This window comes from Gorilla gorilla, chromosome 16, assembly GCF_029281585.2.
Source record: "Gorilla gorilla gorilla isolate KB3781 chromosome 16, NHGRI_mGorGor1-v2.1_pri, whole genome shotgun sequence".
NCBI lineage: Eukaryota > Metazoa > Chordata > Mammalia > Primates > Hominidae > Gorilla > Gorilla gorilla.
Genome location: NC_073240.2, coordinates 41176809 through 41193267, shown reverse-complemented (window position 1 = coordinate 41193267; position 16459 = coordinate 41176809). Strand labels below are relative to the sequence as shown.

Genomic DNA, 16459 nt, shown 5'->3' with positions numbered 1-16459 from the left:
TGAAAGAAAGAAAATGTGGTGTAATAATGAAATATTATTCAGCCTTAGAAAGAAGGAAATTCAGGTACATATTACAACATGGATGAACCTTAAAGACATTATGCTAAGCCAAATAAGCCAGTCAAAAAGGACAAATACTGTATGATTCCACTTATATGAGGTATCTGAAGTAATCATACTCATAGAAACAGAAAGCAGAGTGGTAGTTGCCAGGGGATGGTGGGGAGGGAGGGGAGATGGGGAATTGTTCAATGGGAATAGAGTTTCAGTCATGCAAAATGAAAAGGTTATGGAGCTTTACTGTACAACAGTGTGTGTGTAGTTAATACTGTGCTGTACATTTTAAAATTGTTAAGAGGGTAAATTGATGTTACATGTTTTTATCACAATTAAAACAAAAACAAAACTATGGTCTAGAAACATCCTTTCTTTCTTTGCCGCATCTACTGTGAGAATGAAGACCATTTTCAGCAATCAGACTATCGACATTCCAGAAAATGTCGACATTACTCTGAAAGGACACACAGTTATCGTGAAAGGCCCCAGAGGAAACCTGTGGAGGAACTTCAATCACATCAACGTAGAACTCAATCTTCTCGGAAAGAAAAAAAAAAAGAGGCTCCTGGTTGACAAATGGTGCAGTAACAGAAAGGAACTGGTTACCATTCGGACTATTTGTAGTCACGTACAGAACATGATCAAGGGTGTGACACTGGGCTTCTGTTACAAGATGAGGTCTGTGTATGTTCACTTCCCCATCAACATCATTATCCAGGAGAATGGTTCTCTTGTTGAAATCCGAGATTTCTTGGGTGAAAAATACATCCGCAGGGTTCAGATGAGACCAGGTGTTGCTTGTTCAGTATCTCAAGCCCAGAAAGATGAGTTAATCCTTGAAGGAAATGACATTGAGCTTGTTTCAAATTCAGCAAGCCACAACAGTTAAAAACAAGGATATCAGGACATTTTTGGATGGCATATATGTCTCTGAAAAATGAACTGTTCAGCAGGCTGATGACTAAGATCTAAGAGTTGTCCAGCTACATAAGCAAGATGTCAGATGACTCCTAAAACCTACTTGTGATGTTTAAATGATGCAATAAAAGACCTATTGATTTGGAAAAAAAAGAGAAACATCCTTTAATGCTGCTCTGGGTGATGTTCCTCAAGCTGTATCCTCCAGCCAGGTCCTGGAAGACTTATTTTCCAGGTTTCTTCTAGAAAAGGAATGTAAAACTGAGCTTTCTAGACACTTCAAGAGCTGGAATGACAGAATAGAAACCACCCGATATCAAGGAGTCAGGTGTGGTGATACACAGACTTGTATTTTTGAGTAAGGACACGACACCACAGAGGAAGATGGCAGAGAAGAGAGTGTCTCCTAAGGGCAGGGAGGAGGCAATGCCAAGAAGAAGCTGCCCCCAAAGAAGAGCACAGCCATGGGACTAGAGCACCGTCCAAGGCTGGCCGCCATTCCACAGGCTGTTGAGTAGCACGGAAACATACAGTGAGGTCACCAGAACAATTGGAAAAGCTATTGTGTTGTGGAGGGGCAATGTGAGCAGATGGGATGTTCAAAAGATTAGTTGGGGAGCAGGACAGAGAGGAGTCTGCAGTTCTGGGAATGACAATGCCATCTTGAATGGAACTTAGAGTCCAATAAGGGCTACACACCATTTAAAAACACTAACTGGTAAATTGCTTGATATTTGATCTTTGAGGGGGTCAAAGTGAATCACTACTTTGTGAGTCCTTTGAGACAGACTTTAAAGTTTAATCCTGTGACATTTTGTAGGTTTTCTAATTTTCATTATAACAATTATAGGCCTGGCCACAGATTTAAGAAAGAATATATTGGCTGGGTGCGGTAGCTCATGCCTGTAATCCCAGCACTTTGGGAGGCTGAGGTGGGTGGATCACGAGGTCAGGAGATTGAGACCATCCTGGCTAACACAGTGAAACCCCATCTCTACTAAAAATTCAAAAAATTAGCCGGGCGTGGTGGCGGGCGCCTGTAGTCCCAGCTACTTGGGAGGCTGAGGCAGGAGAATGGTGTCCTGAACCGAGGAGGCGGAGCTTGCAGCAAGCTGAGATCGTGCCACTGCACTCCCAACCTGGGCGACAAAGCGAGACTCTGTCTCAAAAAACAATATATATATGTGTATATATATACATACACACATATATGCGTATATATATACATACACACATATATGTGTATATACATATACGCATATATATGTGTATATATACGCATATATGTGTATATATACATACACATATATGTATATATATACACACACATTTATATATTATATTTATATATATTATATATATGAATATAATTATAGAAAACATAAATGCTTTCCCAGAAGTAGACTAGGAAAGGGAAATATTTATGTACAACATGTTTAGCCCAACTTGTCCCCTTGGCAGCATGACGTTGTGGTCCCTTCACCTCATGCTTGGTGCTTACAGGACAAAGAAGCCGTACCTTGAGAAATTCAAACAGCAGTGCAACAAGGCTTACTGTAATAAAACCACCAATATGCTTCTGTTCTCATAATGTGGAAAAGTGACTTGGGACAAACCCAGGAATCACACACTTGACATCTCCAGAAATTACTAGGTAATTTGCTACTTAATCCTGTGTCTGGGAAGACTTGGAAATCAAGTCACTCTAATGTCTGAGACCTGAACTCAGTCATTCAAAAGAAACGGGTGAACTAAAGAGGGAAACATGGGCCGGGCGTGGTGGCTCACGCCTCTAATCCCAGCACTTTGGGGCGGGTGGATCACGAGGTCAGGAGATCGAGACCATCCTGGCTAACATGGTGAAACCCCGTCTCTACTAAAAATACAAAAAATTAGCCAGGTGTGGTGGTGGGCACCTGTAGTCCCAGCTACTCGGGAGGCTAAGGCAGGAGAACGGAGTGAACCTGGGAGGCGGAGCTTGCAGTGAGCCCAGATCGCGCCACTGCACTCCAGCCTGGGCGACAGAGCAAGACTCCGTCTCAAAAAAATAATAATAATAAAAATAAATAAAGAGGAAAACATAAAGAGCTATCAGTAAGTAACAGAGCGCAACATTTCTCGTGCGTGAGTAAAGTACCCCCAATTAAATAATAAGAAAAAATGCCTAGATCTCTGGGCAGGTACTCAAGCAAGCACAAACATGAAGCTAAGGACACATATGCTAAGTAAAAAAACCCAAAACTTACAAATTCAAACAAAATTACAAGAGAAACAATTCAAATTAACATCATTAACTTTATATGGCAAATGCTACTGTGTTTTCTGCAACAGAATTCTGCCCACCTGACTATGGTGCCGACTGCTAGAGTACAGGTTTTTTGAGTTTAGCAACTTCATTTTACTAAGGGCTCAACTTCTCCACCATTTTTTAAAAATATCATCACCATTACTTATTAGGTCAGCCTGTTTTTTTCCTAATCAGAAAGGAACAATTTGGGTGGAGCTGCTTGGCACCCCCTCTGCTGTCAATGTAAACTCAGAAGCTGCAATGGAGTGGCGGTACTCTGTATAAGGCAGTCATTCCAGTCACTAGGAATTTTATATAATAATTTGTTTACCATCAATATTTAAAGTTCAAAATTAGAAGACTCCAAAAATACTTCCTTGAGTCCTCGTTTGACAAAAACTTCCATAGCCTAAACCCAAGGCTCTTAACCTTTTTTTATACCACAGCCCCCTTTGGTGGTTTGGTGAAGCCTCAGAAAAATGCTTTGCATAAAAAATACATCATATTGCAAATGAAACTAATTATATTGAAATGAAACTAATTATACTGAAATTGAGTTATCAAAATATTAAAAATATTTTATATAATACAATATTGATATGTATAGCATTCCCCATCCCCTTATCTGTGGTTTTGCTTTCTGCAATTTCAGTTACTTGCAGTCAACCATGGTCCAAAACTATTAAGTGGGAAATGCCAGAAATAAACAATTCATAAATTTTAAATTGCACACCATTCTGAGTAGCATGATGGAACCTGACACCATCCCGCACTGTCCCTTTCTCTTCACAAGAAGAAAAATACACAAGAATACAGTACAATAAGATATTCTGAGAATAAGAGAGATATCACATTCATATAGCTTTTATTACAATATAATTTCTCTGGGGCCAGGCACAGTGGCTCACGCCTGTAATCCCAGCACTTTGGGAGGCCGAGGTGAGTGGATCACAAGGTCAGGAGATCGAGACCATCCTGGCTAACATGGTGAAACCCCGTCTCTACTAAAAATACAAAAAATTAGCCAGGTGTGGTGGCAGGCACCTGTAGTCCCAGCTACTTGGGAGGCTGAGGCAGGAGAACGGTGTGAACCCGGGAGGCGGAGCTTGCAGTGAGCCAAGATCGCACCACTGCACTCCAGCCTGGGCAAAAGAGCAAGACTCCGTCTCAAAAAAAAAAAATATATATATATATATAAAAAATACATTATATATGTATTATATATAATATATGTATTATATATAATATATGTATTATATATTATATATAATGTATAATATATAATATATGTATATATATATTATACATATTATATATTATATATGTATTATATATTATATTATATATATGTATTATATATAATATATATGTATAATATATAATATACAATATATATGTATAATATATAATATACAATATATATGTATAATATATAATATATAATATATATGTATAATATATAATATATAATATATGTATAATATATACTATATATGTATTATATATTATTATATATATGTATTATATATAATATATAATACATATGTATTGTATATAATATATAATATATGTATTGTATATAATATATAATATATATGTATTGTATATAATATATAATATATGTATTGTATATAATATATAATATATGTATTATATATAATATATAATATATAATATATGTATTATATATAATATATAATATATAATATATGTATTATATATAATATATAATATATAATATATAATATATGTATTATATATAATATATAATATATATGTATTATATATAATATATAATATATAATATATGTATTATATATAATATATAATATATAATATATGTATTATATATAATATATGTATTATATATAATATATAATATATAATATATGTATTATATAATATATGTATTATATATAATATATAATATATAATACATATATTATATATTATATATAATACATGTATTATATATAATATATAATACATGTATTATATATAATATATAATATATAATACATGTATTATATATAATATATAATATATAATGCATGTATTATATATAATATATTATATAATACATATATATTATATATGTATTATATAATATATATGTATTATATAATACATGTATTATATATGTATTATATAATATATGTATTATATATGTATTATATAATATATGTATTATATATGTATTATATATGTATTATATAATATATGTATTATATATGTATTATATAATATATGTATTATATATTATATATGTATTATATAATATATACGTATTATATATTATATATTATATATGTATTATAGATGTATTATATATGTATTAGATAATATACGTATTATATATGTATTAGATAATATATACGTATTATATATGTATTATATATATAATATATATTATATATGTATTATATATATAATATATATTATATATGTATTATATATATAATATATATTATATATGTATTATATATATAATATATATTATATATGTATTATATATATAATATATTATATATGTATTATATATAATATATATTATATATGTATTATATATAATATATATTATATATGTATTATATATAATATATATTATATATGTATTATATATAATATATATTATATATGTATTATATATAATATATATTATATATGTATTATATATAATATATATTATATATGTATTATATATAATATATATTATATATGTATATAATATATATTATATACGTATTATATATAATATATATTATATATGTATATAATATATATTATATACGTATTATATATAATATATAGTATACGTATTATATATAATATTGTATACGTATTATATATAATATATATTGTATACGTATTATATATAATATATATTGTATATGTATTATATGTATTATATATTGTATACGTATTATATGTATTATATATTGTATACGTATTATATGTATTATATATTGTATACGTATTTTATATATATAGTATACGTATTTTATATATAGTATACGTATTTTATATATATAGTATACGTATTTTATATAATATATTGTATACGTATTTTATATAATATATTGTATACGTATTATATATAATATATTGTATACGTATTATATATAATATATTGTATACGTATTATATATAATATATATTGTATATGTATTATATATTATATATTGTATATGTATTATATATAATATATATATAATTTCTCTATTTTATTGTTGGTTATAGTTGTCAGTCTCTTACCATGTCTCATATATAAATTAAACTTTATCATAGTTACGTATGTATGTATAGAAAAAAACATAGTATATGTAGGGTTTGGTACTAGTCACAGTTCTACTGGGGCTGTTGGAACCATTTCCCTTGTGGGCAGAGGGGGACTACTATACCTATGAACGCGTTAAGGATCTAGCAACAGATTTAATAATTTCCATACTTTCTACGTGGTGGTGAGTATAATTGACATTTCAACAACTGTAAAGTGATATAAAAGTATCTATGATTTCTATAAATGACAAAGTCACAGATTTTACTATTTCATAAAATATTTTATATATTTCAGGTTAGTGAAAATAGGTAACTTTTCCCCCAACTTTACCAATGCCCTGAATTCTGTCCACAGACCCCTAAGGGGTCCTGAACACCCCAGGTAATGATGCTTGGCCTAAACCTTACCCAAATAAGATGGTTAAAGTAATACACATGTATTCAAGAGTAACTGCAGGCTTGGATAATTAGGATCTGCCCAGGCATATGGACCATCCATCTCTCTCCTTTCACGGAGAAGCATGGCCAGGCCCCAAACCCAGCACTCCTGGCCAGCAGGTCTCTGAACGTCTGTGGAACCATTCTATGAGAAGCTTAACTCTCCTGCCATGATCAGGTTCTTACCTGGATTTTCTCCTTTTACCCTTTTCTCTTAAAGAGTCACTGCAGGGGGAGGTGTCATCCTCCCCTTAGCTCTCAGGTACTCTGCCCAGGGAGGAGCTCCACATTCCATGGCACACTTGTGTGGCTCCCAGCCCAGGAGGAAAGACCTTAAAGAGATTGCTCATCCCCTGGGAGTAGGAGGGTAACTCCCCAGAGTGCAAGGACCACCGTGGCTGTTATGCAACTGATCATGAGGAGACCCCCCAGAGTAAGAAGGTACCAGCCAGCCATGTGGTTGCCCCCTCCACCCACTCTCTGGCTGGAAAGGGCGGAAATGTCCTAGGGTTGCTAGGCAACGGGACAGAATTCAGTGATGACTGTACCCAGAGGATTGTTACATCCTAAGTTATGCGTGTGTGTGTGTGTGTGTGTGTGTGTGTGTGTGATGTGATGCATCACTTTCCCTGGAGGTCTAGAAGGGGCAGAAAAAGTCGTATTTCTAAGTTGGCCTAAAAGGACCACTTGGGGTGGAGGGGTTCCAGACAGGGCTGACTATGAAGGCCACGGCTCACTGCAGATAGTATGTTGCAGGTGTCCTCTCCCCTGGATTACCCTTCTTTCTCCCAAGCCAGACCCTGTCAAGCTCTGCTGCTCATCTGTGGCTAAAGGGGGCTGTTGAAGGTGCTAAAGGGGGCTGATAAATGAAGCCATCATAGAAAGAACCCATCTGCTAAGACATTACAGTTGCATGAGATATGAGTGCACAAAGCAAACTACCAGCATCCAGTCCCAGGGCAGCCTCTTAATAGCTATGGGGCAGCCCTCTCTGAGCCTCAGCCCCCATTTCCATAAAATGAAGTCAAAAAACCTATCAGAGTTACTATCAGGATGAAATGTGTAGGTCCACCGGAATCTGACATGAGGAAGCCACCAGAAAATCTAAATTAAGGGATATTCTGCAAAACAGCAGATTTGAATGCTTCAAAATGGCAATGGTATGAAAGACCAAAAAAAAATAATAATAAAATGAAGGCTTGTTTTAGATTAGAAGAGGCTGAGAAGCCATGACAACAAAGTGTAGTGCAATCAAGGGAGGACCCTTGACTGAAAGCTGAATTTTTTTTTTCTTTAAGAGATAAGGTGTCGCTAAGTTGCCCAGGCTGGTCTCTATCCCCTGGCCTTAAGTGATCTGCCCTCCTTGGCCTCCCCAAGTGTTGGGATTACAGGTGTGAGCCACTGCGCCCTGCCTAATTCCTGGATTTTTTTAAAAGTCATAACACACATTATTCAGGCAATTGGGAAAATCTGAATGTGGACTTATATAATACTATTGTATTAATGTAAAATGCCATAGTTTTGAGTACAGTATTCAGTTAGATAGCAGAGTGTTCTTTTCCTTAGGAGACACATGCAGAAGTTTTTTGGGATGAAGCATCATGATGTCTATAATGGAGTCTCAAATGGTTTAGCCTACCATGCATATAGAGAGAGACAAAACAAATATGGCAAATGTTCAACGGTGAATCTAGGTCGTGGATGTTCACTGTCATAAAATAGTTATAAAAGTAGTTCAATGGGCATCTTCAAAATAAAGAAAAGGAAAAAGGTGTACTGACCCCTCTTAGCACAGGGTCTGGCACAAAGAAGTAATCAGCAAGTGGTGGCTCCTTACTATGATGAGTTGACTTTTGCATCTACATGGGGATGATTTCCTAAACCAAGAGAATAATGCCATAGAACAGTGGAATGACAGTCTTCTGGCATGGGATGGTGGCAGGATTTTGGGTGCTGGAGCCTTCCCACTCTGCCTGGCTCTTTAAGGAGCGTGAACAGTACTCCCAGATACAGAGGGCTCCCCCGCCTCAGATGGCGGCGTCATGATCTTCACACTGTGGGAGGAAGATGTCTGAGCCCAACAAGATTAGGTCATGAGCCAAGTTCAGAGTCTGGCCTTCAGACTTCTCCGTGGAAGGTAAGGAATTAGAGCTGAAGATGATGCTTCACATCCTAGCCCTGTTGAAGGCGGCCCCCTAGGTGCAGAATTCAGAGAGCAGATAGTACCTTTGTGAGAATGAGGAGGTGCTCCTTCCTTCCTCTGGAGACCCAGCCTGTGTCCTGGTATCAGCTGCACAGACACACACAGCAGCCCTGATCAATCCATTGTATGTAATATTGGCTTCCATTTATTGAATGTCAGGCACTTTCTGTGACTTATTTTGAAACCTCACAACAATTCGTCAAGATAGATATTATTATTTTGCTCATTTCACTTGTGAGGAAACAGAAGGTTTAAAGGCTTGCTCAGCCAGCACAGCCAATAAGTGCCGGAGCAACAGAGCAAGAATCTGAATCTAGGACTTCCTGACTCCTAAGCTCTCATGCCAGTGCTACACTCCATTCATCTGTGTGTGGAGTTTTATGCTATGCAGAACTCCCTTCCTCGTGTGGTCTGCAAGATCACATAAGGTGGTGAAGGTGACAAGTGAGGAGACTGAGACTCAGAGAAGGGACTTGCTCAAGATCATCAGAAGCTTGTGGCAGAGCCTGGACTAGAATGCCAGAATCTGCTTGCTCTGTCTCCTTTATAACCAAGGGACTCTAACAACCATCAGAGGCCAAGCCCAGGACCCAGCCCTGCCTTGACCACTTCTTCCATCCTGGACCCCAAGCCCCTGCTATTGCTTCTTTAGTGGAACATCTCTCCTTCCTTCCAGTTGTCTCATTTTAAGAGGCAATGTGCCAACCGCCAGATGTCTATTGAGATTTGTGATTTCTCTTCCTGCAGAAGTTCCTCTTCCCATCCGTCATTCCATTCATCCATTTATCCTTCCAACTACTTATCTACCTGGTCATCTGTCCTTCCATTCACACGTGTTACACACATACCTCTCCCTCCATCCGATCAATCATAAGGCCCTCCACTGATTCAACATTTATCAAGCACCTGCTACTACTATGTACCAAGTACAAAGAGGAACAAGACCTGGCTCTTGCCTTTGGAAAGCCTCAGTTTGTAGGATAGACAAGTAACAGCATGGGTTGAAAGCTCTCCTAGAAGTATGCACTAGGAACCATGGGACTTCAGAGGAAGAAAGGGCTAACTAGTTAGTAGCTGAGAAAGGTCTCAGGGAAGGCCAGCATCTGAGCTGCAATTATGAGTCTCCTTCCTTTTCTCTTCCTCCTCTGTGGCCACCATTCCCCCAGTCCTCCATCTAGTCATTTTTTTATCTGTTGGTACCTGGGCTGAGGATAGTCTCAGTGGGCAAAAATCAAAGACCCCTCCCCAAAAGTTGCACAGGGGCTAGCGTTTTCCTTCCTGGCTTTCCTGCCATAGTTAGGCCAGCTCATTCTCTTTCATCTGTCAGAACAGCTGTCTTTTTTTTATTACTGGACACCTGTACCCAGGCAGCAGAACTTCTAGGAGACTGGCCTGCCACTGTGTCTCTCAGCTTCTATGGAAGAGGCTTATTATAAATTCTCATGGGGGAGAGAGGGATGCCTGTGCTGCCAGGAGTCAGCTGACCCCCAACTCTGCTTAGCTCCTCAACCAGAAAGACTGGCCCCACCCAACCAACCCCACTATTCTTGGGCCTGCTTCCAGTGCCTTCCTCCAGGCAGCCTGTGGCCCTTCGAAGCAGCACATTAAGAGCCCAGCCTGATCTCCACCTCCTGTGGACTTCTCTGCTCTGGTGGCCCCTCTGGCCATGGTGCTTGGATTCTGAGGACTCTGCTGCCCCTGGGCTCTGGCGGGAGTCACAGAGGCAGCTCTATCTCTCCAGTACTGAGAACAGAAACATAGTCAGGTGATGTTTCGTGGGCTCCTGCTCCTTGGGCTACTGTGAGGCTGAATATCTGCTTTTCTCCATCTGCAACCCAGCAGTGAGCCAGCAGCCCAGCCAAGTCTGGGGACACTGCTGGGCCACTGGCAGGAATGGCACCACAGGCTCCTCCTTCCTGAACCCTTGAAGCTCCTCATATCTCTCTGCTCCCTAATGCTCTACCCCAAGGCTGAGGCTGGCACAGCTTTCCTGCTAGAGGGTTCAGGGGGCAGTAAATGACCTTGCCTGAACTTGGTCCTCCTTGCCCCCTCACAATGACAGATCAGGGCTGATCCTGTGATTCCCTGTGCCTCTATGAATTCTCCTCTGTAGATGAATCCTCTGTTGAAGCAAGGATCAGGCAGTGATGAGCTGAAGAGCTCAGTAGAAGGACGCTACAGAAAATCTGGCATTCATATGCATGCAGGTCCCTGGACACTCTCTTTGAGGGAATTTCCCTTCCCTCTCAGGCTGCCCCTGGAGTTTAAGTCCAGCCAGATAATCACATTGAGAGGAAGACTGGATGATATCCCGGAAAGGTCCGTGACACTAGCATCTAGATTCAGCCTCTGGGTGAGTCTGCTCCCTCCACCCCAGCTAAGGATATGAGCCTATGAGAGAGGAAAGTAGACAAAGGTGAGCATCAGTATCCACCAACTAACGACAAAGACACAAACCAAACATAATCAAAACCTGCAGCGAGTTGGGTAAATTGCAGAGAAAATGTCCTGAAAATTAGAGCATGAGCATTTCGGCACAGTGATGGCGCATATCTTCCATGCTCAAATGAAGGGCAGAGGCTGGGTGCGGTGGCTCACATCTGTAATACCAGCACTTTGGGAGGCCAAGGTGGGTGGATCACTTGAAGTTAGGAGTTCAAGACCAGCCTGGCCAACATGGCAAAACCCCATCTCTACTAAAAATACAAAAATTAGCTGAGCATGGTGGCACAAACCTGTAGTCCCAGCTACTGGGGAGGCTGAGGCACAAGAAATGCTGGAACCTAGGAGGCGGAGATTGCAGTGAGCCGAGATCATGCCACTGCACTCCACCCTGGGCGACAGAGCAAGATAGTCTCAAAAAAAAAAAAAAGGAGGGCAGAGGCAGTGGTCCAGCTATAAAGCCAGGAGATGGCCATGGGGGAGAGTTTAGTTCAGTACCCCCAGGACACCTAGAGTTCTTGCTAGGCCCACAGCTGTTTTCTGGTTGTTTGAAAGGTCACTGTGTCAACAAAACCCCTGGGGGCCAACACCTATAAGTCACAGCAGACATGCCAGGTCTGCGCAGAGGTGCACTGCTCAGCTTGTTCTTCAAGAGAACTTGCTGGGAGAAGTGCAGCTGGCTGAGAGCCTCCAGCTGCCACACCTTTCTGTCTGGCTCAATATTCAGGTTTCCCCTGGCTGCTTCTACCCAACGCCTGAACATGCCCGGGGTGCTAACGCTGCAACATTTCTGCCCACAGAGAGCCCCTCTAATAGGCAATGTTTGCCTGCGATTCTCCACTGGCCTTTCAGTCTTTCTCGAGCTGCACTGTAATCTGAGACTCTTCCTACCCAATGCTTCCTTCCTTCTCTCCTTTCACAAGTGTAGGCTGTTTCTGCCTCCTGCTCCTCCCTTCTCCTTTATCCTCCACAGGTGTTTTCCCCAATAAACCTCTTGCACATCTAATTCTGTCTTTGTATCTGCTTCTCAGAGGATCTGAACTGATAGTCTAGTACACTCATGGTCTGGGTCCAACAGTACTGGAAAGTTGATCTTCAGGTAGGCAAACCTAGGGGATTTTATAATAGCTGGAGAGACTTGTGAACAGAATCATTTGTGCAGTGTTCAGAAGGAGGACTGGAGAAGGGGACATGAATCAGAGAAAAGGAACATGAGGCACATCACAAATCCAATAAGCTGGGTAGTTTATAATGCATATTCATTTTGAGGGGAACAAACCTTAAATGGACAACAGTGGACTGGGTAAAGAAAATGTGGTACATATACACCATAGAAAACTACACAGCCATAAAAAAGAGCAAAATCATGTCCTTTGCAGCAACATGGATAGAGCTAGAGGCCATTATCTTAAGCAAATTAACACCAGCAACAGAAAACCAAATACTTCATGGTCTCACCTATAACTGGAAGCTAAACAGTGAGTATACATGGCCGCAAAGAAGAAAACAATGGACACTGGGACCACTTGAGGGTGAAAGGTGGGAGGAGAGTGAGGATCCAAAAACTACCCAGTGAGTACTATGCTTATTACCTGGGCAGTGAAATAATTTGCATGCCAAACCCCTGCAATACACAATTTACCCATGGAACAAACCTGCACGTGTATCCCCTGAACCTAAAAGTTAGAAAGAAAAATAGAAAAAGAAAAACCTTAGTTGGAGCTGACTTTTAATCCCAACCCTGCCATCTCTTTGGGCAAGTCACTTAGGCTCAATTTCTCATCTAGAAAATGGAAATAATGTTACTTACCTTGCTGGGTTGTAGGCATGGAGAGGATGAGGCATGTAAAGCACCAGCACGGGTACTCTCAGTTCACAGTAGTTACTGTTCATTATTAGTCTTTCTCTTTAGGAAGAGAAAGAATGCCCTCCTCTTTTTAGAGCCAGACAGGGGCTTGTTCAAAAAGAAAGATCCTTCCAGCCTGGGCAACACCCTGTCTCTACAAAAAAATAGAAAAAATTAGCTGGGCATAGTGGTGCACACCTGTCGTCCCAGCCACTCAGGAGGCTGAGGTGGGAGGACTCCTTGAGCCTGGGAAGTTGAGGCTGCAGTGAGCTATAATTGCAACACTGCACTTTAGCCTGGGCAACAGGGCAAGACCCTGTTTCAAAAAAAAAAAAAAAAGAAAGAAAGCAAAAGAAAAGAAACATCCATCCTGAGTGGGGTCTTGGGAGCTTGGCCGTGTGGTGATAGGCCCATGGAAAGGGGAGGGTTCAGTGTCCACCCAGGGGGGTGGGTCAGCTGCCCCACTCTGCCCTTGTTGTGTCCTGCAGGGGCCCTGTGTGGTGTGATGCTCCCGGGGTGTGGGGGCACAGGCGAGAGTGGGAAGAGGAGCAGGAAGAGCCTCCAAATTTAAGGTGGTTTCTGGGCAGTAGCTTCAGATGGGATGAGAAATGGACAAGAAGTGGAGCCTGGAAGTGGAATCAGGGCCGAGACAGGAAGGCCAGCCTGCTTCGGGCTCCTCCCCTTCCTTTGTTCATAGGCCTCAGCTGTGAGAGAAGTTAACTGCCCCTGTGCCTAGGGGACCTGGGTTGGGTTGTCTGGGGAGTAAGTTCTAAAGGGGCCCCTTGTCTTTTGAGGGGCCAGGCGGTAGGGTAGGGCTTGGCTCCAGAGGGTAGGGAACCACAGCAGAAGCAATGAAGAGGAGGGATCCGCCAGGTGCGGTGGCTCACGCCTGTAATCCCAGCACTTTGGGAGGCTGAGGCGGGCAGATCACAAGGTCATGAGTTCGAGACCAGCCTGGACAATACGGTAAAACCCCGTCTCTACTAAAAATACAAAAATTAGCTGGGCGTGGTGGCGCGCGCCTGTAGTCCCAGCTACTCTAGAGGCCGAGGCAGAAGGATTGCTTGAACCCGGGAGGTGGAGGTTGCAGTCAGCCGAGATTGTGCAACTGCACTCCAGCCTGGGTGACAGAGCGAGACTCCATCTCAAAAAATAAAAAAGAAAGAAAGAAAAGAAAAAAGAAAAAAGAAAAGAAAAGGGGGAATCCCCAGAAGACACAGTCCAGGCATCCAGTCCTGAGAATGCCCCCGTCCCCGCCCTGGTGACCCACAGCCGGTAGTGCCTCCAGTACCCAGCATAAAGCAGGTCCCACTAGGGCCCGCTGGACCCCACAATTCTATGCCACTTCCTTGGCAGCTTCTTTTAAGAAGTCTGTTTTCCTGAAAGGAAGGCTACATGACAAATTATTTTCCTCAGGGGCTGACTAGTGGAAAAATAATGACCCAGAAGGTGGCATTTGTCTCTCCTGTCCCTCTCCTCTCCTCTTCCTCACACCCTCCTCCCCACACCACAGGTGTCCAGTTGTGGCTGTCAGGATGCTCTAAGGCCCAGCACCCCTTTTCTGCCTGGGAGGAGAGTAGCCAATAAATTAACCACATCAAGAGCACTGTCTGTCTCCCAGTCCTCCAGGGCAGGAACTGGTAAAAGTCAGCTGGGCTCAATTGGGCTCTTTGCAAATGAATGAAAGAACTGAGAAAGGAGAATGTTTGCAAATACCCCTGACTACAACCCCACCTACCCTTCCTCTAACTTCGCCTTCCTATTCCTTCTTCTCTCTACCCCTACCTTCCATAAGCCTTCCTCCTTTCCTCCCTCCCATTTGGGAGGCAGACAGACCTGGGTTGGACACTTTGGGCAGGTTATTTATCCTCTCTGTGCCAGTTTCCATGTCTGTAAAACAGGATGACCCCACCGGCATGCAGCTGTTGTGAGGATTAAATGGGGTGAGTACAGCAGCCGGCCCCATTGTTCTCCAGGTTCTCCGGTTTGTGCTGCAGGCCCCAGTTAGGGGGACTGATTAGCTGCTGTAGGTCTGGAGCCGCTAAAAGTCCCAGGCAAGGAGGAAAAAGAAGGTGCAGTAGCGGGGTCCTGAGGGGTCGGAAGCTCAGAGAAGGACTGACTCATTGGTAGAGGAAGTAAACCCAGAGGTCAAAGGGGCCTTGCCCAGAGGTAGCAGTGATATCCAGTGCTGGGCCAGACACAGTGTCCTGGCTTCTCCCTTGTCCCCACAGGCCTCTGAGGGGTCAGGTGTTGAACCAGCATCCAAAAGAACATCCACTGAGCCAGGTGCGGGGATGGGCCCTTTTATTCATTTTGTCTTCATTAATCCTCCCCTCTCCTAGCAATCTACATGAGATAGGTGTTTTTATTCCCACGACACATTGGAGAAAACAGAGGCTCTGAGAGATAGGCAGCTGGTGAGGAATAGGGCTGGGACTTGATCGGTCTAGGTAAAGTCCCCAGAGCCAAGGGGACTCTGAAGAAGGACATCTGAGCCAGACAGGGGGTCAGGTAAGGCCTTCTGGAAGGAACATGGCCTGATGAGTCATAGTGGAGAGCCATAAGTGCCCATAGAAGCCCCCTATCCCAAATATGGGAAATAGTGTTAGTTTTCCTCTCCAAAGTCCAATCAATAGCAAAGCTAGCGACAGGTAGCACCTGCAAGGGGGCCCTCCCTGCCTCCCTTCCTTGGGCCCCACCTCTTACCATAGCCTCAGGTCTCTATAAAGTACAGCAGTTCCCAGTGGGGGTGTGTGAAATAGGGCTAACAGAGAAGGGCCAGCTCTGGCCTTGCAACTCTCCCTTGGGCCCAGCAACTCCTGATGGGCCTGGGATCCCTGGAGAGCAGTGGGGGCAATGGGCCATACTGAAGTCTGTCCTCTGCTGCTCCAACTGTATTCCTTCCACAACTTTCTCTGGACCTAAGTCAACAAGAGCCTGACCCTCACTCAACCTCCTTGCCTGCCTTCCTTGTAGTGCCAGAAAAAAA

At 41.4% G+C, this 16459-nt stretch overlaps 1 protein-coding gene and 1 long non-coding RNA gene across 2 annotated transcripts in view; one reads left to right on the top strand and one right to left on the bottom strand.

The window, feature by feature from the left end:
• LOC129527095 (uncharacterized) overlaps positions 1-7442 on the bottom strand; it is a 46806-nt gene extending 39364 nt beyond the window's left edge. Inside the window, exon 1 of the long non-coding RNA XR_008671999.2 lies at positions 7166-7442. This is a non-coding gene — a long non-coding RNA (uncharacterized lncRNA). The remainder of the gene's footprint in view (positions 1-7165) is intronic.
• Positions 455-946, top strand: LOC101144800 (large ribosomal subunit protein uL6-like). Its single transcript, XM_019010520.2, has one exon. It carries the CDS (start codon positions 455-457, stop codon positions 944-946), a length of 492 nt encoding a protein of 163 aa, XP_018866065.2.
• Positions 7443-16459: the final 9017 nt, after the last annotated feature.